A 23,509-nucleotide genomic window follows, 5' to 3' on the forward strand; every position below is an offset into this window, starting at 1 on the left:
GAGGAATATATCAGAAGCCTGACACAAGAGCTGTAACAGAGCATTGATAAAAAACTTCAATTATCCAGGTAGTAGATCTCTCTGTCTCTCTGTCTTTCTCTCTCTCATTCACAGACACACACACACACACACACACACATATACATACACTACACTACACACACACAATTTGTGTGCAGGAGCAGAACCAGGAAAGCATTGTACACAGAGAATGATATATTGTGATATAATCGAAGGTGATGGACTTCTCCATTAGTGGCAATGCCATGTCCTTGAACAATCTGCAGGGATCTAAAAAAATACTATCCACAAGCAGAGGATAAACTGTGGGAGTAAAAACACCGATGAAAAAGCAACACTTGACTACCGGGGTTGAGGGGATATGACTGAGGAGAGACTCTAAATGAACACTCTAGAGAAAATACCAACAACAGGGAAATGGGTTCGAGTCAAGAACACATGTGATAACCAGTGGAATCGTGCATCGGCTATGGGAGAGGGAAAGGTGGTGGGAGGGGGGGCAAGGAGGAAAAGAAAATGATCTTTGTTTCCAGTGAATAATGTTTGGAAATGACCAAATGAAATAATGTTTAAAATTAAAAAAAAAAAAGAATTCACTTGTAAATAAAAAAAAAAAGAATTATCTGCATCAATTAGTATAATGTCAAGAAAACAAAGTGAATTCAAGATAGTGCTACTGAATATGTCAACACTAAAAAAAACCTATGGAATTAGAATGCCTCTATTCCTCACCTGTAAAATGAGGAGGCAGGGTTGAGTGTTCACCAAGGTAATCAATCAGTTTGGATTCCATGATTCTTTAAACAATACCTAGCAAAACCTATGGAATGGACCTAATTTTTAGAGTATTATACAAGGTGAAAGAAGCTTTGAAGAATTTCAAAACTGAAGAAATTACAAAGATTTCTAGTCAATCACCAAGACATTATACAATAAATTACTTCACCAAATGAAAACTCATGCCCTAAGAAAATAAGTTTTTTGACTCTCCTCTAGGTGAGATTTAAATAGACAAACACATCAAGTGTCTCAAAAAAAAAAAAACTTAACTACTCTTTAGGCTGACTACTATATTTAAGATTTTTCATCAAGCAATAAATTCACCAAAAAGCATTTATTAAACATATGATAAGATCTAGAGATTTAAAAGCAGAAATGTAACAGTTTTTGCCCTCAGGAATATTCTATATATATATAAATTCCACTGGAGGAGACAGCATATACATATATAAGCATACACAAAACAAAAGCTAATTTTTTGGAAAGAAACCACTAATAATTTAAGAGATGATCAGGAAAGATTTCCTATAGAAAATAGCTGAATATTAAAGAAAACTGAGGCTCTAAGAGAAGAGGAAGCACATTTCAGCCAAGAAGACTGGGAGAAATATATAAGATTTTTCTGCTACAACTGAAGCCCAGTTGAGATTAGATATAAATCAAGCAGTAGTGGATCCAGTCAACATGATTGTCTGACTTCCTTCCGATTCACTCAGTACCAACTAAATAGGAAGGAAGAAAGGTAAAGGTAGGAGCAATCCAAGAGTTACAATTAGAGAAGATGTGAGTCACAATTCTACTATCATATCTCACAACATCATGTTTTGATACTAGAATATATGTACTATAAACAATCTAGAAATATGTCAAAATGTGCCTTAAAATATCTACAAAAATCAATACATATACCTTGCTATGGGGTACAAATTCTTCCATCATTTTCTTTAAAGGATTTTCATAATCTACAATCATCTGGCCAAGTCGTGGATATTCCCGATCACTTAAAGACAAAATTGAAAAAATAAGTTTTCACTGAGATTAAAGTCAACAAATTGGAATTTTCAAATTTTTCTGAGCCAAGTTGTACCTTGCTCCATGGGTCATTTCATGAGCATAATTGTATAATCCAATGATTGCTTTTCTTTCTTCAATTCGTGACAGCAGTATCATTAATGTTGTATAAGTTATAATCAAGTCTAAGTAGTTCTTTGTTAAATCAAAGTTTACAGTCTGGAAAAAAATGATCATGCTTATCCTCCATTTTGCAACCACAAAATCTCATATATATATATATATATATATATATATATATATATATATATATATTTATTTATTTATAAAGCAAATACAAATTCAAACATATGTTTCAAATAACTTTTAAATTAAATATTTCCACCTCACAATGCTAATAACTTTCACTGAAAAAGTGACTATATTTCACAAGATCTGGTGACATAAAATGTTAATCAAATAGGAACTTTCAAGGTGGAAGGTTTAAAAAGGACAATTACAAAAGAATTGAACATTTACCATAAAATCTGAAATGGGAGTGTGGGGAGAGTAGTAATTACCAATATTCTGATATATCAGAAAATTATATGTTTTAATTTCTACTTTCTCTAGTATACATAATTTGTTATTTAAAAAATTATAGGGGGCAGCTGGGTGGCTCGGTAGATCAAGAGCCAAGCCTAGAGATAGGAGGTTGTAGGTTCAAATTTGACCTCAGACACTTCCTAGCTGTGTAGCCTTGGGCAAATCATTTAACTGCCTAGCCCTTACCACTCTTCAGCCTTGGAACCAATACATCGTATTGATTTCAAGATGGAAGGTAAAGGTTTAAAAAAAATGACAAACTTCACCTTGCATTTGGTATTGTAGTAACTTTCAATTAAGAATTGCTCATTTACTTTTTAAAATTGGGACCATAAAATTAAAACACTGCCAATGACAGTAAATTTAAGGCAGAAATGAATTAATTTTGAAAAGCATCAATTTTTTCAAACTAAATCACCTGATGCCAAGGACATTAAAATGACAGAAGTTTGTATAATCCTTAACAGCCCCCCCCCAAAAAAAAACCCAAACAAAACAGCCATTAAATCTCTACTTCCCTCTTGAATATTCCCATTAATAATTAACTATAAATTTTTTTAAAGTTAAAAAGCAACTAGATTTAAGTTCTTAAAAAATTAAGATACTTACAATATCAAAGAAGACTTGGCAAACATCAATAGTATTCAGCAATTCACAAACATGATCCTGAAAATAAATTCTTCATGTTAATCATTGATATTTAAAAATAACTGATTTCAGAACCTTATTCTATTATACAAATTAATGTTCTACTTGGAGAGTCTTTTAGGAAGAGTTCACATCTAAAATTCATTATATAGGATGAGCATCATGTACTATTTAAATTTGAATGCTAATTTCAAACAATTGGGCTTCATACTTAATTCCATACCTTAAATTCCATAACATCTACAAATGTGAAGTAATATAATGCCAAGTTCTTTAAAATCTCAGATTTTTCTTTCTGCAGCTGAGCAAGCTGTTGCTGTAAAATAATCACAAGTATACATGTTATTATTTATATAGTTCAGAGATACTTTAAAAATCAACAGTAGAAATCTTCTTTGGGCTACGCAGGTAAAACCAACATGATTGCTATATGCAAGCAGAAGCTTTTGAAACTGTAGTCTTAGATAATTCAGTCTTTTTAAATAAACCAAAATACTCAAGATAATAATTGCTAAAAGCAATCTGCAACTGATAGTGTAAGGCTATAAAACAAAATGGATTAGTACCTGAACTAAACTGTTTTTAGCAGAGCTAGACAGAACTGGAGAAAGTTAGAAAAATAGGATTTTAAAATGAGCAAGTTAAAAAAATAAACTAAAATGTTTGAACACAAATCAATGATGAAAATGATATTATTTGAGTTGGAAGAAAAGGCGAAGTAGTTTACAAGTAACACTACAAAAAACAATAGGCTTTGTAAATTTGAACTTACCAAAAAGAACATCCAGGCAAAGCCACGTTACGCATGCAAAATAAAATGTAGATACAAACATAAAATACAGTAACGGTTCTTTGACCAGTTCCACAAACACAATAATACATTAAACAAAAGAAAAATAGAAAGAAATGAGAAAGAAGCAAACACTGGTGTTAAGACACTGGTGAACATATGGAAGAGATATGTGAATACAACAAAAATAATGGTATTAACTTTTAGTAAACGGTCAAATATCCAAATAACTTTATCTCACTTAGTTGACTTTTTTACCATCTAATATTAATATAAATTCTTACAAAGAAAAATTGCTCAAAGTACATTAACAACCTACTCACAGATAAAATTTATAGTGACTTCGATGATACAAAGCACATCAATAAACTTAATAGCACCCAATATTGCCAAGAAAGAAGTCAAAATTCATACATCTTTTGAAGTCATTTCTTGGAGCCCATTTACTCTTAATTTCTATACAGTTCTAATAAAAGTGAATAAATCTGATATTACAACCCACAACTGATTAGAATCCACAACTTTGGAAATGGGATATTAAAGTCTGGCTTACTAACAATCTATAAACTTCTAATTTGTGCCTTCTGAAACTTTATGAGTTCCTAGAATTTAGGACCTTAGAAATCATCTAATCCAAAGTCTAAAACCTTCATTTCACAGCTGAAGAAACTGAAAACCAGGAAAGTTAAATAACTTCCCACAGTCACAAAGGTAGTAAGTAGCAGAGTCAAAATTTGAACCCAAATCTTCTGATAGCAAATCTAACTCCTTCATCCTATCCAATGACAACTAGCTATAAGAAAAAAAAAACATAAAAACACATATAAAGTAAAATTTAAAAACCCTTCAACAAAGAGTAATAAGTGAAAGGTAAAGATCCCTATATAAAACACCTAAATGAAATTAAAACAATGTCACTCAATTTAATAATATTCATGATTTCCATGACATCAAAAAAATCAAGATACTCTTTTAAAGATAAAATATGTAATATACCTTTAAACAATTTCAATCAAAAAACATATTTGCAGGATTTAAATGGATTTATTGGTTACATAGAAAATAATGTACTGTGTAACACACTGATGATGTACAAAATATTCAAAGTAGAATGTTTTGTGGTAACAAAATGAGTTTCTATGAATTAGCCAATGAATAATGTAATGAAATATTATTAGGAAATGACAAAGAGGAGGAATTCAGAAATACTGAAAAACTTGTATGAACTCATAAAAGTAAAGCAGAAGAAGGAAGAAACAATGACTATTAAAATGCAAAGGAAGGGAACTCTAAATTGAAGTTATATACTAAAATCATGTCTAATTTTGGTCCCAAAGGAGAACTGAGATTGTGTGTGTCTCTCACTTTTCTTGGAGAGAGGCTAGTTATGAGTATAAATTTTTGGAAAAGTTAACAGACAGTCACTATGTCTATTGGTTCTGCTTAACTTTTTTTTTTTTGGACATAATGGAAGGCTGCAGGGAAGGGTAAAAGCAGAAGTGTATCTGGCACAATTAAAAAAAAAAGAAGACTGCCCTAAAAGCAAAAGGTCAAAAATATTTTAAATAATAAAATTATAGTATTACACCACATTTAGATTCCAAAATACTCTTGTGTTTTTTTGATAATTCTTCAATTTCTAATTTTCTGTCACTATGGAGAGGGTTGGGTACATAAAAGATGGTTTTCTATTTCTTTGATCTTCTCTAATCACAGGTCTTGCAGTGATATAGATTAATCAATATTATAAAAAAGAACAATTTTGAAGATTTTTGAAGACTGACGAAGAACAAAATGAGCAGAGCCAGAAGAACAATTTGTACAATGACAACAAATAGCATTGTAAAGACAAATATCTTCAAAAGCTGCTGCAACAACAATCACTACAATTGACCATCCCGGGTTTCAAAGGACTAGTGATGAAATGTTCTAAGCACCTACTGACAGACAGGTGATAAATTTAGGGTGCAGAATTAGACATACATGTCGACAAAGAGTGAGGTAATTTGTTTTCCTTCATTACACATATTTATCACAAGCAACCTTGTTTTCTTTTCTCTTTGTCTTAATAGAATAGAAAGAGAAATGTTATTTCTATTGAGTAAAAAAATAAACAAAAATAGAAAACTACATATGTCCTGTGTTGCATGTGCTTTCAGATGAGATCATTATATGGTAATTTTGCTTAACTGCTTTACTTTTTTACAAGAGGCCTCTCATAGAGGAAATAATCTATGAATGTTTGCAATATAAAAACAAATCATTAAAATTTTTTAAAAATAAAATTAATGAATATGGAATCCTTCATTAGGTACACACAGTACAAGAAATGAATATTGTTTTATTTTAGAACAAGAAAAAAAATTGAAAGATGATCTAGTTTAGTGATAGTGAACCTATAGCACAGGTGCCAAAGATGGAACACAGAGCATTGCTCTGTGGGTACTTGGCTGCCCTCCCTCCCACCCCCTAGTTTATTACTAGAAAGGCAGAGGGACTTGAGCACAGCTGTTCCCTTCTCCTTCTCCATCACACCTGATGACATTTTTTCACATCCCCTGCCTCTCTGCCCAGCAGTCAATGGGAGCACACAGAGGGTAAGGTGGGTGGCTCACAGGTGGCAGAGCTGGAGGGAAGCAGAGCACTCGGCCACTCTCTTTCCGCTCGCTAAACTCACTGAGGACATTCCTCACTTCACCCACCCCCCCCCTCTGCCCAGAAGCCCAATGGGAGTGCTTTCTTCCTCCCTTATGTGGGATAAAGAGGGGGGGGAGCAGGGGAAGGAACATGGCACATGATTGGGGGGGTGGGGGAGGGTCCTGCACTGTTACTCTGTCTCTAAAAGGTTCACCATCACTGATCTAGTTCCATTCCTTTATTTCATAGATGAAGAAGCTGAAGCTCCAAGTTAGTGATTTAAATAATTATCCAAAGTCAAACAGCTGACAGATATAAAACTAAACCCCAGATACCCAACTCTTTATTCAGTCATGATTCATTCAAATATGTTGAAGTAGTATTATAATTTGCTCAAGTATGATATTATAACTTCATCCACTGAGATAAATTATTCAAACTGAATGTAAACAACTTGAGGGCGGAAACTTTTAATTTTGTTTTTTGTATCCCTCAGCAATTAGTATGGTGTCTGATACATAACAGAAGAACAGGGAAAAGAACAAGAAAGAGCATTTAATCTTGGGAGTCAGGTTCAATGATTACTATCCTCATTTGACAGATGAGAAAACTAAAGTAGACAGAGGGTAAGTGACTTGCTCAATGTAACAAAACTAGTTAGAGCCTAAAGATGGATTCAAACTCTGGACTTCCTGATTCCAGGCTGATTACTCTATCCACCATAATACCTAAATTCCTCTAATAAATTCCCCTTCAATTATTGAACTAATTTTCCCTCCCCACACTTTCTTCATCATCAACTGGAATGGGGCTGGGCTGGGATTCAGGGAGTCAGGCACTGAGAGAAGTAGCCCAGGGAAGGGAGGAAAAGGGCTTGATTCATACCTATTATTTCCTTGCAGCTCCAGAGATCTAGAGAGAAGAGGGACTTGACAATCCTATTAATTTCCCCCAATTCTGAGCTGGCCTGCCTTGGCCTATAATTTTTTTCTGTATACTTTATGGTTTTAAAAAGAGAGTCCCACTTACAAATATTTCCTTAATCTTAAACATAGTCCAATATCCAAGGATATTTAATACGGTAATAATCTGATTTGGTCACCCTCCCATCTCCCTACTCCCTCAAAAATCACCAGCTCAAATTCAACAACACATATTCAATATGAGTCCTGATTAAGTGTTGTTTTGTTCGTTTTTGAGAGAGGGTACAGAGGGGACGTAGAGAGACTATTATGCTGATTTATAACACAATGAACATACACTGACAGCAGGGGTCAGGTACTATGTTCTGATGGCTCTATTGGATCAGGACAGGCTATTATGCCTCTGTTCTCTCAAATCCTTAAATTTAAATATAAGAATGCTGCCCAATCTATTTTATTTTAATAGTACAATGGAAGTCAGATTGGAAAGCTATGTGGGAAAAAATTGAGATAGAATTTTTTTAAACTGATACGGTCTTTAAAGATTAACCAGTTTATTAACTTCAAATTTTATAGATACTTTAATAGTTACTTTAACAGAGATCCCCAGGTCATCTGATTACTAGGATTTCAGTTTTCTCATTAAATTGTCTGATTATTTTATAAAGTTTTTAATTTTAAAGAAAAAGTTCAATAGTAGTTATAATCAATTATCATCATCAATAATTATTAAATCAGAGCTAAGTAAGTGGGCATAGCACCAGACTTTTAAAGATATGCAAATGTATAAAATAAAGATATTGCCCTTTAAAGGAAGCAAGTTCAAAACTTTTATTATCCTGGCAAATTGGTGAGAAGGAAATGTTTTGTCTATTAAAGCAAGACCCATACTAATTATCAGACTTAAAAGAAAAAAAGCACATGCTTTTGTAAGCCATTATTTTAATAGACTCGTTTAACATAAAATGAAAGAAAGCATAATAATGTAAGATTCACAATTCATCCCTCCAAGAAACTCGAAAGAAAACAATTTAATCACCATTTATTAATAGTCTTTACTATGTATGAGGTAATATGCTAGGTGGTAGAAATTCAAGATAATATAATCTCTACCTTCTAACCTGAAAATTTTACAAAATAGTCACATAAATAACCATAAGTCAAAATGGTTTTTTTGTTAAATAACCACAAGTCAGAAGTTTTTAATTTAAGTGTTGTTTTTTATTTTGAGGGAGAGATCAAGCTAGGATGGGGAGGAAAGTATTGAGGGAAGGAACAGGAAGAAGTCAAACCTTGAAAGGGAAGGATTTCAACAGGAACAAGATGATGGGGAAGAAGCAGATTAGGAAGGCAAATAAGTTTTTCCAGTCATAGAGAATGGAAGGAAGAAAAAAAATGAAAATGAAGAAAGGGTAGGGTGAGTGGTTTATCCATAGAATGAATGAAAAGCACTGTGCCAAACACTGGATATACAAATAGAAAAGACAGTCTTGGCCTCAAAGGGTTAACATTCTAATGAAGAGTTAGGTGGGAGCACATATGGAAAATTTCAGCAGTAAGTCATGTGAAAAGAGCCAATGATCCTTAGGGTATAGCAACAAAGAAGATGGTAACATCTCATCTATAATGTTATTAACTCTAATAAAATTCTATCAGTTTCTGATGTTGAATAATTTAACAATGCCAAGGACTTTGGTGACAATAACTTTCTTTTCTGGGCCTTCAATGGATGTGGCTACAACAGCTGCAAGGGCATTCAAGAAGCTATAATCTCCACAAGGACTACTTCCCAGAATGATGGCTATGGGCACAAGGCTAAAAGCATTGCTTTTCCAAAGGTTTGTGGACCCAGGATCCTGTCTCCATTAGGGTCTCATGGAAGATGATGATGATCAAAGTGTTTTGACTTGCTTTCAAAGTGCCTTGTAGCCTCAACTTGGCCTGACAACCCTGTGAATGGCATTTGGTGGGGATGGTTGGCCTCTCCTCCATAAGAGTTGATTCCCTGAATAACAGAGGTGAGGGCTGGCCAGGAAGCACAAATAGTGGTCTAGGGCAGTGATGGTGAACCTTTGAGAGACTGCGAGCCATATCCCGTCCATCCCTCCTGGCTGTGTGCCATGCCCCACTCTGCACAAGACTGAGTGCCATGCCCTCCCCTTACCCCAGACAGGGGAGGGAGAGAGGAGAGTGGCCTGAGTGCTCCACTCAGAGGAAGGAGTAAGCGCAGAGGGGCAGGGAGGCACAGTGGAGAGGAGAAAGGGAGCAGCTCTGCCTGAATCCCTCTGACTTTCTAGTAACTAACTCTGGAGGCCTATGGCACACATGCCCACGGAGAGGTCTGTTTGCCATCTTTGGCACATGAGCCATAAGTTCACCATCATGGGTCTAGGGAGTACTATTATTCCCAGAGCTCTTGTACTCATCTCACTTTTGGTAGTTCTTTAGCAACTGCTGCTGGTGGCAGTGAAAAAGATGGACTCAATATCATAATGACCTGGAATGATGACTCAAATAAGGCTCGGTAGTTTGGGGGATACTGTCATTCCAATACTCTTGAATTCAGAGTCCTGAACTATCTCCATTGGAGTTTGAGCAGAGATGGTGGTCAAGGTAGTAGTGGTAACTTGACTTGCCTGGTTCTGGTATAAGTCAGGAGAATAAAAGAAGATGAGTTTATTCAAGTAGTGATATTCAGGTAGATGAGGACACATAAAGATCAAATTATAGAAAATCAATTAACAAGATATTAGAGTAGCAGTGATGACAGAGTAAATTGGGTAAAACTAAAAATGAAGATGTAAATACAAGAGATGATGCAGTTAAGAAATGATATCATGTAGCAAATGACTGGATGAAGCCAAACTTTCACAAGTCTAAATGCTTGGGATAATGGTGTCATAAAACAAAAAGTCTGAATGTTGTGAAATTATTAAAAAAAAAAAAAGCGTGGTTAAGAAATATGGGAAAAAAACATTCTTCTCCCTCCAGTTTAACAAAAGTTAAGATTTATGGACATGAAACATAAAATGTTCATTGACATGCTAATCAGTTTTGCTCATTTCCCCCCTTTAAAAAAATGGGGGAAATTAAAATATATCAAAATGTATTTTAAAAAAGAAAATAAGGGGTCACACCAATAGTATCAAAGGCAGAGATTAAGTGGGCTATACTTTAAGCTTTTACCAAGGTTGATTAAATCAAAGATTATCAGGAGTTTTAATTTTTGAAGAGAGAAAAATCATAATTACACAAAAGATTGGCAAAACTTATTTAAAATTTTAAAATCTAGTTTAACTTCTGATAGACAATGAAAAGTAAATACAATAAAACTGAGAAAATTCAACCACAGAAAGGAAAGCCCAAGATATCCTTGGCTCAGTAACTTTTAAAACTACTCTGCTTCTGAAAACAATGTCTTAACTAGTTCTTAAAATGGGATATACTAAAAATTATCAAAATATCTTAAGAGAAAAAAATTTTACTATCAGAAGCCTGTGTTTCAGGTTTCAGCTACCTTTTCTTTCCATCCCTGCAGCTCATTTTTCTCTCATTGGTGAGTTCTTCTGGAAATCTCCATTTTCATCAAGGGTTCAAACCAGTCATTCTTCTTCCTCTAGACTCTGAGTCCACTCCACTATGTAAAATACCTCCCTACTTCAGCTCTCTTTTATGTCATTCCCCTTCTCCTTCAGACTGTAAGGTACTTGAGAGAATTAACCATCTTTTTGCTTGTATTTGTACCTTTAGGACTCAGTAGAGTGTCTAACAAAAATAAAGACATGACTTTGAAACGTTTGAGCATGTATCCATTAAATAAATTTAATCTTAGTGTTCAGGGAATTATAATTTATGTTTTAAAGTAGCAAAGAAATTAATTAAAAATTCATCAATGACCTAAAATTCGTTTCTATAGGCAAACTGATCAAGTAAAGCACATTTTACTTGAAATATCTTAACAAATCTTTGCGTTATAGCAAAATTTTGAAAACAAAGATGCCCACCAAATGAGGAACAGCTAACCAAACTATGGTACATGGAATCTAATGGAATATTACTACACTATAAGAAACAATTGTGATAAATACAGAGAAGCATGAAATTATTTATATGAACTGATGCTGAGTGAAGTAAGCAGGGCCAAGAAAATCATTCCTGTAAAATGTATCCTTGACCCCATTCCATTACATCTACTCAAGCAGAATGCCCCTTCTGTCATCTACACTCTATAATTTTCAATCTTTCCCTATATACTGGTTTCTTCCCTGCTACCTATAAAACAACTCCATTCTTTAAAAGATCTTCATTTGAGACTACTATACAAACCAGCTATCATGCTTTATCTTTCCTCCTCTTCTTGTCTTCTAAACTCCTAAAAAAGATGGTCTACACAAAATGGCTATTTCCTCAGTTCTAAACTCTCTGCATCTGGCTTATGAAATACTCAATTGAAACTGCTCTCTCAAAAGTCAGGAAAGATCAAGTGCCAAATCTAACAGCTTTTTCTCAATCCTATACTTTTTTTTTTTTTTGGACATCTCTGCAGCCATAAGAGGCTGTTATACTGTTAATTGTCCTCATCTCTTCAATACTCTTAGATCTATATGACAATCCCCTTTCTTGGTTCTCCTAACTGTTCAAACTCCAGAACCCCAAGTCCAAGAGCTCAGGGAATTAAGTGCCACCTAGATAATAAATAGTTCTTTCCATCCAGTCCTTATAATCACCATCAAGGGGAACAACCTTGAGGAATGGCACTCTGTCATTCCCACCCAAACTCTCAGACACACAGCAACCAACTGCTGAACAAAAGTCATCGTCAGGTAGAAAGATATTGCAGACATAACCAATAAAAGATCTGGAAAATACAGGTATGGACATCAAAATCTTCAGAATTGCCAAACAGTTTAACATGAGAAATAGTTTTATCAATGGAAATAGTATTAGAGATGTTTTACCATGCCCTCAGGGCATTTTTATCTGACCTGAAACTAAATAAATGTATGTGTCTGTCTCTCCCAATTAGAATGAAAGCTCCCTAACAGCAAGGAGTATTTGCTTTTCTATTTATATCTCCAGTGCTTGGTCCACTGCTTTGCACATAGTAAGCACTTAATGATTTTACTTTATTTATTATAATCACAATACTGGCTATTACAAAATTGTATCAACATCAAATTGTGCTGATTTTTCTGTCAAACTATAAAGGTCTTTATTTTGGGGGAACAGTGGAGTATATAGGCTGTTTATATCTCACTCTCAATAATACTTAATAATACTCAATAATAATACAATAATACTCAATTATTGATCAACCTTTTTCTATCTCTTTGAAAATATCACAGATTTTAAGAATCAGAAGAGATCTCAGTGGCCATGTAGTCCACCCCATATACAAAATGAATCTCTAGTATAACATCCCTCAAGAGATTTTATTTGAAGGCCTTTAAGTAGCAGGAAATCATCAATTCTCAAGTATTCCACTTTTAAAAATTATTTTCATGCCATTTATGGTACATAAATATTGGTCATTGGTAATATATTACAACATTTTTAATCCCATCATAATCCTTTGGATGGTGACTACAATTTTAATTCTTTGAAAACTATGACCTTTCGTGATGAAAGTCATATAACAAACTATGGAAAACTATGTTAGTACATATACTATTTAACTGATATGGATACTTCTACCAATAATGAAAATTACAACTTATCTATATCTGCAGATTCTGTGTAAGTCCAATCTATGTCCTCTACCAAATATGCTAGAAATTTCCTTTAGATCTTTTAGCATTTTATAAATACCAATGGAGCACAAGAACTGTCCATCATGGGCTCAACTCATTTTCCACTGGTACATTTTCTGATATCCTATATGCCACTTCTTACATGCTGCAGCCTGCTTATGCTAGTTATATATTACTTCATTGCTCTTAAAGTGATGTTAATATTCAGGAACTGTGGCATTTCAATGTACTGCAGCCAAATATCACCAGGAAAAGAATACTGATACTCAAAAGATGGGCTTTTTTATCAAAGAAGTTTGGAACCACTAAAAAAACAACACATAATTTGCCAAAATATATTTTAGCCCCTATTCCTCCTTGTGTTAAATTTTTGGTTCACTTGTCATCCAAAGTCTACTTGCCATAGAAAAATTTTTGTAAGGATCAGTCTACGTCCTCCTACTTTCTTCAAAAGCAAATCGAAATATGTGTATTTTATTCTCACAGAAATATTATAGAGATGGGAAAATTAAGCATATGGGTGGGTAGTTAATGATAATCCTTCAATCACTTTTTATCAGTAACATTTTCATTTTCATCATTTCCATATACTGGTCTCTTTCACTTATCCTAAAAATAAATTCCTAAATACCTTCAAATTGCTATATGTGCATTTTGTCTGATACATCTTCCTACTCCATAACATCTTCTAAAATTTCATTCCTCATCCATCAAGGTCTGTGTTCTCATACTACCATTAATGCTGAAAACAGTTCCATAGACAACATTTCTGGCCCATTTTTGTTTTTTCTTGTTTTATCTTCAACTATTCTGGAGATGATCTAAGTTAATTTGGTCTCATGCCTAAATATGAGGTGGTAGTACTTAAGTTTTTAACCTTGAACCCCCTTTTTTGTGTATTTTTCACTCTTCTGTGATATTCTACTTTGAAAAATTGAGTTGCATATGTGTGTGTATAGTTATTTAAAGACTAAGCATCTCTATGATGCCCAGCCTGGAAATGCAGCAATCCCTCTTTAAGCCTGGTCTTACTTTGATTCAGAATTGAAGCTTTGACCTGTGATCAACTTTATCCCAACTACAACTTGTGGGTATCACCCTCCTTAGTAGCAGAAATTACAGATATGTACTACTACACAATCAGCCATAATTAAGGCATATGTTCATATAGTTCATTTTTCAACCTTTCCAACAACAGTTGTGCACAAGCTATTATTATCTTTATGGTGATTTTTTTTGCTTATGATCATAAGTCATTATAAACTATGGTCTATAATTTTGCCCATTTGAGTGTTTCCTTAGATGGTCTTTCCTTTTTTAAAATCACATTTTAGTATATCCTATGTCCAGAATAACTAGGTCATTCAAAAAGCTATTAATATCATTTCTGACTAAGATTATTGGGGATAAGATGGGAGAAGAGGGCACAAAAACTAGTAAATGACTCAGTTTTCCTTTTCTATACTACTCAACTTTAAAAAGCAACCATGAGGAAAACATATTTCATTTCAGATGAGAACCATAGCCAGGTCAGGATGTTAGATTTTCTTTAACAGTCCTCTAGACTTTGCTCATAGATCTTTTGTTCTTTCCTGAGTCTAATGTTAACTTTAACTGAGTTAAAGTTCTAGCAATTTTCACTAGTTCCTTTGATGATCTGGAAATCAGGTAAAAAAAAATCAAGAAAATGGACAGTAGAGAGCAGCAAACAGCAATGAAGCATTTCCCTTTTCCCTTGTGTGGCTGCCTTATTTCTACACCTAGACTTCTGTGGATATGAGTTATATAGTCCTTTGCCCTACCAAGATAAAACAGCTACATGGTCCTTTCCCTAACAAAGCAGTCGTACACCTCTTTTCCTGAGTAAACTCATTAAGGCCAGTGCCTGTTTTTATTTTCTACTGTATATTATTATATAGAACAGATACAATATGCATATTATAAATAGGATACACACACATACACATACACACATGCATAATATATATAGGACAAATAGAAGGTATCTAATAAATGTTTACCAAATCAGAAATCAACTCCTTTTTTTGTTTTTCCAAGAAAAATCTGAGTCATTATTCATCTATTTGATCACAACTTCTTTGTCTTCTGGTTTCATTTATAGAATTCTGAAATTTATATTCCCCAGTTCCTTTATTAGTATATAAATTTGTCACTGAACAGGGATGTTATTTATTGTCAATAGTTAATATCTTCATGTCAAAAACAGTTCTCTTAGCATTCTTTAACCCTAATTTGTGCCACTCAGCAAACCTTCACATAAACCTTCATATGTTATAGGGGACCACTTAAGACATAGGGCCCTTCTGCATGAATAATTCATTGCTTAGTAACTAGCCTATTTGTGATATGCCTTGCCATATTCTCAGACAACTATATCTGAAAGTTCTTCCTGAACCCAGGCCAGGTTTATGTTATGAAAAATAACGTAGTGGTATTTCTATAGAGAATTTCCTACCATAAAAAACTACTTAAATTCAATTTTATCTCTGCTATCTAAAATATATGTATATATGCATGTGTATATATAGGGTGTCCAAAAATCTTAATGCAGCTTAAAACTTTTTAAAAATTTAACAGCTTAAAAAAATATCAAACTGAGGCTTTAGCCATTTTTGTCCAATTAATTCTTTCCTTCTCCTCCACAAAAATATTATATATATTTTCCTTCCTACAATAAAAATCCTTCCAATTGCCTAGGTTCATAACCTCAGTCATGTTAGGCATTCTCACTCCTAGTAACCCCACATATTCAATCAGTAGCCAACTCTTTGCAATTGTAATACTAACCTATCTTTCCCATTGGCTCTGGTCTGTCTATTCACATAGCCACCATCTTAGTTCAAGCATCCATTGTCTCTCACTTGAACAAAGGCAATACATTCCTTATTGGTCATCTTCCTTCCAATCTCTCTTTTCTCTCCAACTCATTCTGCACACAACAAGTCGAGGCAATATTATTAAAGCACAAGTCTCACAATGTCACTCCCCTACTCAAAAAGCAACAGGAATGCTCTACAACCTCTAGGATCAAATACAATCTAGCTCCCACCAAAAGGCACTGGATTGGGAGTTATAGGCCCTTGATTTAAATTCCACCTCTGATGCATCCATGTGTGATGCATTGGGAAGATCACTTACCCTCCTTGTATCTCAGTTTTTTCATATTGAATAAATGAGAAAATTGAACTACATAAATTGAGGACCCTTCCAATTCTATATTCATAATTCTAGTTGTTTCCTGAATTTGGCATTCTGATTCCTATCTAAGGTCTCTGCACATATACTCCCCCACCTCATGTGTACTTTAGAGTTCTTAGCTTCTTAAGGCTCTGCTTGGCTGCCAATTCCTATTCCCCAAAATGTCAGTGCCTTCTTCCTACTGAAATTACTTATCTTTGCATCTGTGGAACCTCCCTAGTAGAACATAGGCTAGAAGGGAAAGCTATCTTTTTTTTTTTTGATCCTCCAGTGGAATACCTTAGTGGTTTTCAAAAGCTATCAGAGGAAAGTTGGCATGAATCTTCTATTATTTATTCTCTTCAGTCACTTCAAAAGTAGAATTATACAATCAAAAATTTTTAGAAAGCTAGTAGAGGTCAAATAATGTATTACTATAATTTCCCTTTTGAAATTTTTAATTTTCCCTAGTTTTAAAAAATTCTAAAATGATTTTTGATACTTAGAGGATCCACAAATTGGGCACCACCACAGGTTTCCCCTATATATCATGCATTTATGACAAATAATCATAGGACATAATTATATATTACATGTAAAAAAAGTATGACCATTTATAAGTTTGTGCTAAACTGATAAATTTACTTGAGTTTTATGTAATGAATATTGTTTTAGCTAATTTGATAACCTGCTTAATAGTTGCTTTGAATTTTGCACTTACTTAAAAATATAAGCTCAATGAGGAGATTATTTTAATTCTTTGTACTTTTATCCCTAATACTGTTAAGTACCTAGGACACACAGTAGGTGTTTCATTAATACCTTTTCATTATTACTTTTATAATTTCTTTAACCAAGTTCCTTTTAAGTTCCAAATCACTTAAATGGCTTCTCTTAACACCTTCCATTACTACCTACTCTATCATCTCCTTGTCACTAAGATCTCTTGACCACTTTATAAATTACTCTATCAAGTAGTAAAAATCCCCACAAGAAGGGATTGATTCACTCTACGAAGCTGGAACAGAAATGGATAATGAAGGATCAAAAAGAAAAAAAAACTCAGTAAAGGATTAGAAACCTTCAGATTTCCTTGAGATGATCTGGGAAGGGTCATCTTCAGAAAATAGAGATCCTGGTAACAAAGCTATCCCCCATGTACTCTATATAAGTAGGAGAAAAAAAATACAGAAAATTTATAGCTTTTTCTTCCTTTCATAATGTTTCAGTCAATCTTTTCCAGAAATATTCCTACCAGCATCACTGAAGCTAAATGATCATCATAATTATAACAACTAGCATTTATGTTGCACTTTAAGGTTTGCAATGTGTTTTATACATATTATTTAATGTGATCCTCCCAATAATCCTGTAAAGAAGATTTTATTATTATCCCTATTGTAGAGATGGAGGAAATGAGGTTGAGAGAGGATAACTGACTTGCCCAGGACTGTAAAATAGTAAATGTCTGAGGCAGGATTTGAACTCAGGTGGTTTCAAGACTAGAATTGATATCTATAATATTTATTCATTTAATGTCTTAAAATACAACTTGTAGCAATAAAAATATACATAATTTCATGAGTTATAACTTGAAAAACAAGGATTCTTATGTTATCTATTTCATTAAAACACTGTTGTATTTAATAGGACTCTCGAAACTTTTGGCACTGGTCCTTTCCTCATCCCCTTCATTCTTCATCCCCTTCATTCTTCATAAGTAATAATGCTTTGAATAATATGATCTTTACCAGAAACATCACTTACTCTAACAATAATCAGGAAGTTCTCAATCTACAAAAAGGCTTTGTTCTAAAAAATTCATTTTAAATCATGTTTTAAAAAATTCTAATTGCATATCCTGTGTTTTGTTTTGTTTTTTTAAAAACCCTTATCTTCCATCTTGGAATTAATACAGAGTATTGGTTCTAAGGCAGAAGAGTGGTAAAGACTAGGTAATTGGGTCACACAGCTAGGATGCATCTGAGGTCAAATTTGAACCCAGGACTCCCACCTCCAGTTCTGATTCTCTATCCCCTGAGCCAACTAGCTTTAAATGTGCATCACATCCTCTTAAAAACAATGTTGTTAGTGCCAATTAGGTACCTGAGCTAGTTTTCAAAAACCTAACTCCATCCCACCCAAGTATTGGCAAAAACAGCGCTATTTAAATTGTTATTGAGGGAGAAGGGATTTTTTATTAATTCCATTTAGCCAAAGGCTTCTGGATATTATGTTCATTACAGGGAATAAACCTTCTATGAATTCATGGATTGTTTTAAGGATGTAATAACGTGCTGATTAAAGGGGGATATTCAAGGAATTGGCTACGGTACAATTCTCTGTTTCTTGTTTACAGTTCTTAAAAAAAAAAGATGGGTTGACCTGAGTATATACTCTCTATCTAAGTTATTTTCTTCATCTGTTGCTCTCAATCTACTCTGGTCTTGATTCCATTTGTTCTTTATCACTTGTCAATAGTTTAATTCCTTCCTTTTACCTTAATGTGAGCTATGTGTGTCAAATTTGTTCAACTCAAAAAAGGATACTGGAATGATTCTATTCTATTTTGTAATCTTGTTATTTTAATTATGTAATAACCTTTTCACCCTTTTATTGACAATTTTATGATCGTGGACTCTTGGTTTTCATGCTGTACAATTCCAATCCTATTAACAGTCTATGTAGTCTATGTAGCTAAACCTACATGTACTTTTGAGAGGCATACCATCAAATAGATGTTTAATTATAAAACACATTTTCTTTAAAAATGCACTTTTCTGATCAGCAGTTTAAAGAACTGAAAGCCTCTGCTTTTGCAAGACACCTGCCAAACAACCTCCTCCCAATCCCCTCCCATAGCCGACAAGCAATTCCACTGGGTTTTTACATGTGTCATTGATCAAGACCTATTTCCACATTATTAATATTTGCCCTAGGGTAATTGTTTACAGTCTACATCCCCAATCATATCCCCATTGAATCATGTGATCAAGCAGTTGTTTTTCTTCTGTGTTTCTACTCCCACAGTTCTTTTTCTGGATGTGGATAGCATTCTTTCTCATAAGTTCCTCAGAATTGTCCTGGATCATTGTACTGCTACTAGTAGAAGTTTATTATTATACTCAATTGTGCCACAGTGTATTCATCTCTGTGTATAATGTTCTCCTGGTTCTGCTCTTCACTTTGCATCAATTCTTGGAGGTTGTTCCAATTCACATGGAATTCCTCCAGTTCATTATTCCTTTGAGCACAATAGTATTCCATCACCAACGGATATCACAATTTGTTTAGCTATTCCCCAATCAAAGAGCATCCCCTCATTTTCTAATTTTTTGCTACCAGAAAGAGTGCGATTATATTTTTGTTCAAGTCTTTTTCCTTATTATCTATCTCTTTGGGATATAAACCCAGCAGTGGTATGGCTGGATCAAAGGGTAGGCAGTCTTTTAATGCACTTTGGGCATAGTTCCAAATTATAAAAGGCTTCTTTTGTAGTGTATATGTTACCATAATTTTTGGGGGGAAGTATTACATTCCCAACTAATTCCCATGCATTCCAACACACTGATAATTTAAAGATGTAATATGAACTTTATCTGTAGCTTATAAAGGCAGCATATAAAGTCCAAGTCTCAAGTCTCCTCTCACCCTACCCCCCAGGCTGTGTGCTCTTCACTGGCAGGACTTGTGCCCTATCTGTCTTTGTAATTCAGCCTCTTGGCCGGCCCAGGCCTCACACACACACTTGGTGACTAATAAATATTTGTCTAATGCAAAAAAAAAAAAATCAAGAAGACATGCATAAAAAGACAAAGACAAAGTAGTAAAGTGAAAACAACACTCTCTTGGGAGTCAAAGGATCTGGGTTTATAATAAAATCTTGCCTTTGCCTTTTATTAATTTGTATGACCTTGGGCCTCAGTGTCCTCAACAGGAAAATAAAGATGGTTGATCAGATAGTCTCTGAAGTTCCTACTTCTAGTTCTAGACGTATAATCTTATAATCAAAAGTACATGCAATAAATACTCTTTTTCTAGTTCTATTCTAAGTAGAACTTGACTTATGCAGGTCAATGCTCTCCTTTTGGCTAAAAAAAAACACAAAAAAAATGCAAAACTTTTAACTTTGCATATATGCAGAAAAACCAAGATTTAAACATGGGTCTTTTGCCAATAGCCAGTGTCCTTTCCATTTACTAATCTTGTCAGAGACCTAGCCTTTAACTCAAAAAGACCTGGTTTCAAGTCCTGCATCTAATATGCCAGCTCTGGGACTTTTAATAATTCAATTTGCTGCTCAATATTCTAGGCAACTCTCACTATTCCTAACCTTGCATATACTGCAGATCTAAGAAATGAAATCTGTAGTAACAAAAGTCATACTAATTTGAACTAAGAGAATAATTACTGAATTAGGTTTTAAAAATCATTAATTTAAAAAAAAACAAATGTTAGGTTTGATTCTCATTATAGACAGACCAATTAGCTTTACCCAAAGAAAACAGATCTTTGTTCAAATTGCAACTCAATCAAAGGTCTCATTAAAATATAAATTTGGTCATATATATAGTACTCATCAAACACTAAGTATGAATGGCCAAGAAAAGTATGAATAACTGAGCAGTCCATCATCATTATTAAAAAAAATAGCATTAAAAGGCCTTCCTATTAATAATGGATTAGTAATGTCACCTTTGATATAGAGATATTTATTAGGATGAAACAGGTCACTTTCTTCAATAAAATTAAACAACTAAGAATATTTTTACTTGAATTTAACTTCCCCTGTGTTCTTAAAGAAATAGCAAGTTTTTCAAAATCATTCCATGAAATCCCTACAATCCCTATAAACAAAATATAACCCTCCAACAAACAAATAAGATTTCAGTAAATAAGAGGTGATATAACACCTTTAAAAGAAACTTTGTTCTAGGAGAAAATTAGAGACAGAAGATAAGTAATCAAATTTACCCTTACTAGCTATATGATAGGAAACAACCTTGAGAAGAATGAAGACTTCCAATAATGGGAAATAAAGACTGCATTAATTTCAAGTTTCTCTTTCAGAGATCACTAGCACCATTCTTCTGATTGTTCCTTTCTTTCAGTAGCCTTTAGAGGTTGGCAATGGCAAAGAGATTCAAAATAGGTCAGAAATAGACCAACTATAAGACATAAGCATATCTGGCATTTGATCCAACAAGCACAATGTCTATGGCATATCGTCAAAAACTAACAGGTGCTTGGATCCAAATAAACTAAGTTAATTAACAGGGATAATTCAATAGTGTGGCACCAGATAAGCCCTTCTGGACCAATCTTCATCAGCAAATGAAACCCATAGATTAACCCTCCTATTCCTTTAATTTATTTGGTATTGGACCACTGGTGATATTAACAAAATCTTAAATTCCAAATGTAAGCTATTTCTTATAAATCATTAATATTACCTTAAGTTTAGCATAAACAAACACTATGTTGAGTCATTTTTTAGTCTTGTCTAACTCTTCATAACCCTGTTTGGGGTTTTCTTGGCAAAAATACTGGAGTGATTTGTCATTTCATTCTCTACTTCATTTTAAAGATGAGGAAAATGAGACAAACAGGATTAAATGGTTTGTCCAGAGTTACACAGCTAGGAAATGTCTGAGGACAAAATTGAATTTGAGAAGATGAGTTTTCCTGACTCCAAATCTAGCAACCTCTGAACTGCCAAATATACATAGGTTTTAAATGCATTCAGTCTCTCTCTCTCTCTCTCTCTCTCTCTCTCTCTCTCTCTCTCTCTCTCTCTCTCTCTTTCTCTCTCTCTCTCTCTCTCTCCCCTCCCCCTGACACAAATACAAAGCAGTATTCAACTTAAAATACTGGACTATCTTAAATAATTATTGTTCTATAAATGATATTTTATTTGACTTTGGGGCTATATGATATTTTACAAGAATTTGCAGATAAAAAGCTAGTATTCCCTCCTTAAAGTCTCTACTCAAAAGAATTAAGAACCCTATTGTTTTCAACAAGTTGTGGTATGGAAGTACAAGTATGTTCAACAAGTGTTTGCCGATTATTACAAATATCTTTAAAGGTAAAACTCTCTTAAGCATTTCAAATTGTAAATTTCAAAGCAATAAGCACTATTAACAATGGCTAAACCACCAGAGGTAGGAAAAAAAATGTTTCTAGAAAGCTTCAATATTAATACTACGTACCAAGACTATACAAAACTAAGTATTGAGATAAAATAAAATCTCATTATTTTGTAATTTGTCATCATCTGTAGAAGGAACTCCACTGAATACTACTTTTTGTGGAAAAAAAATGACTGCTAAGTAAAAGAGTGAAGATAAGCATTTCAAAACATCTGTTTATAATCAGAGACCAGCAAAGCTTAAGACTAATGCTTTCAGTTAATAAATTTAAATAATATTTATCTACTAAAGTAAGATTTCTACATTAAGGAAGCACATTGTGATGCTAGTTAGTATGTGAAAATAATAAAATTATTTAGCATCCTACAATTCATACTTTTTCACTAATTCTGACAATCATCTTCCATATCATCCTCAAATTATTGAAGCTTTAATGCAAAATGTAAAGTATCATGCAGCTAGCTAGTTAATAAAGGAATATGATCGTTTTGTGAACAAATCAGATTGAGTAAAATATAGATTAAATAATATATATTAAATGGAAACCTATCATGAGATCAAATTAGAGATACAAGAAATGAGTTCAATACCCCAGTGATGACACATAGTAAGTATGTGACTGTAGGAAATAAGCAGCCTGTCACTGTTATAATTTCCTCTTTGTAAAAAGGAGATAATTATACTTGGACTATGTATCCCACAAAGTTGCTATGAAGGTTAAATTAGATAATGCATGCAAAATATTTTGTAATTGTAAAGTGAAATTAAAATTAAAGTAAAATTGAACTTACTGGGAAACAAAATTCAAGAAGAGACACATAAATTTAAAAGTTAAAAAAAAAACTGAAAAGAGGAAATAAAAAGCCTAAGGAATCTAAAGTAAAATAAAAATATTTTAAAAGGCAAAACTTAATGTAGAAAACATGGAAAGAAGGAAAATCATCAAAAGTAATAAACTTATTAATTTTTTCACTAATTACATATTTCTTATTTGTTCCTAAATGTAATCATATA

At 33.5% G+C, this 23,509-nt stretch overlaps 1 protein-coding gene across 2 annotated transcripts in view; it reads right to left on the reverse strand.

Annotated features, from left to right (window-relative positions):
* NCKAP1 (NCK associated protein 1) overlaps positions 1-23,509 on the reverse strand; it is a 139,838-nt gene that overhangs the window by 87,922 nt on the left and 28,407 nt on the right. For both annotated transcript variants that reach the window (XM_001369048.5, XM_001369070.5), the window contains 4 exons: positions 3,269-3,361; positions 3,007-3,063; positions 1,889-2,031; positions 1,711-1,801 (listed from right to left, as the gene is read on the reverse strand). In XM_001369048.5, coding sequence (XP_001369085.1) covers positions 1,711-1,801; positions 1,889-2,031; positions 3,007-3,063; positions 3,269-3,361 — 384 coding nt within the window. The remainder of the gene's footprint in view (positions 1-1,710; positions 1,802-1,888; positions 2,032-3,006; positions 3,064-3,268; positions 3,362-23,509) is intronic.

The sequence above is a fragment of the Monodelphis domestica genome, chromosome 4 (assembly GCF_027887165.1).
Source record: "Monodelphis domestica isolate mMonDom1 chromosome 4, mMonDom1.pri, whole genome shotgun sequence".
NCBI lineage: Eukaryota > Metazoa > Chordata > Mammalia > Didelphimorphia > Didelphidae > Monodelphis > Monodelphis domestica.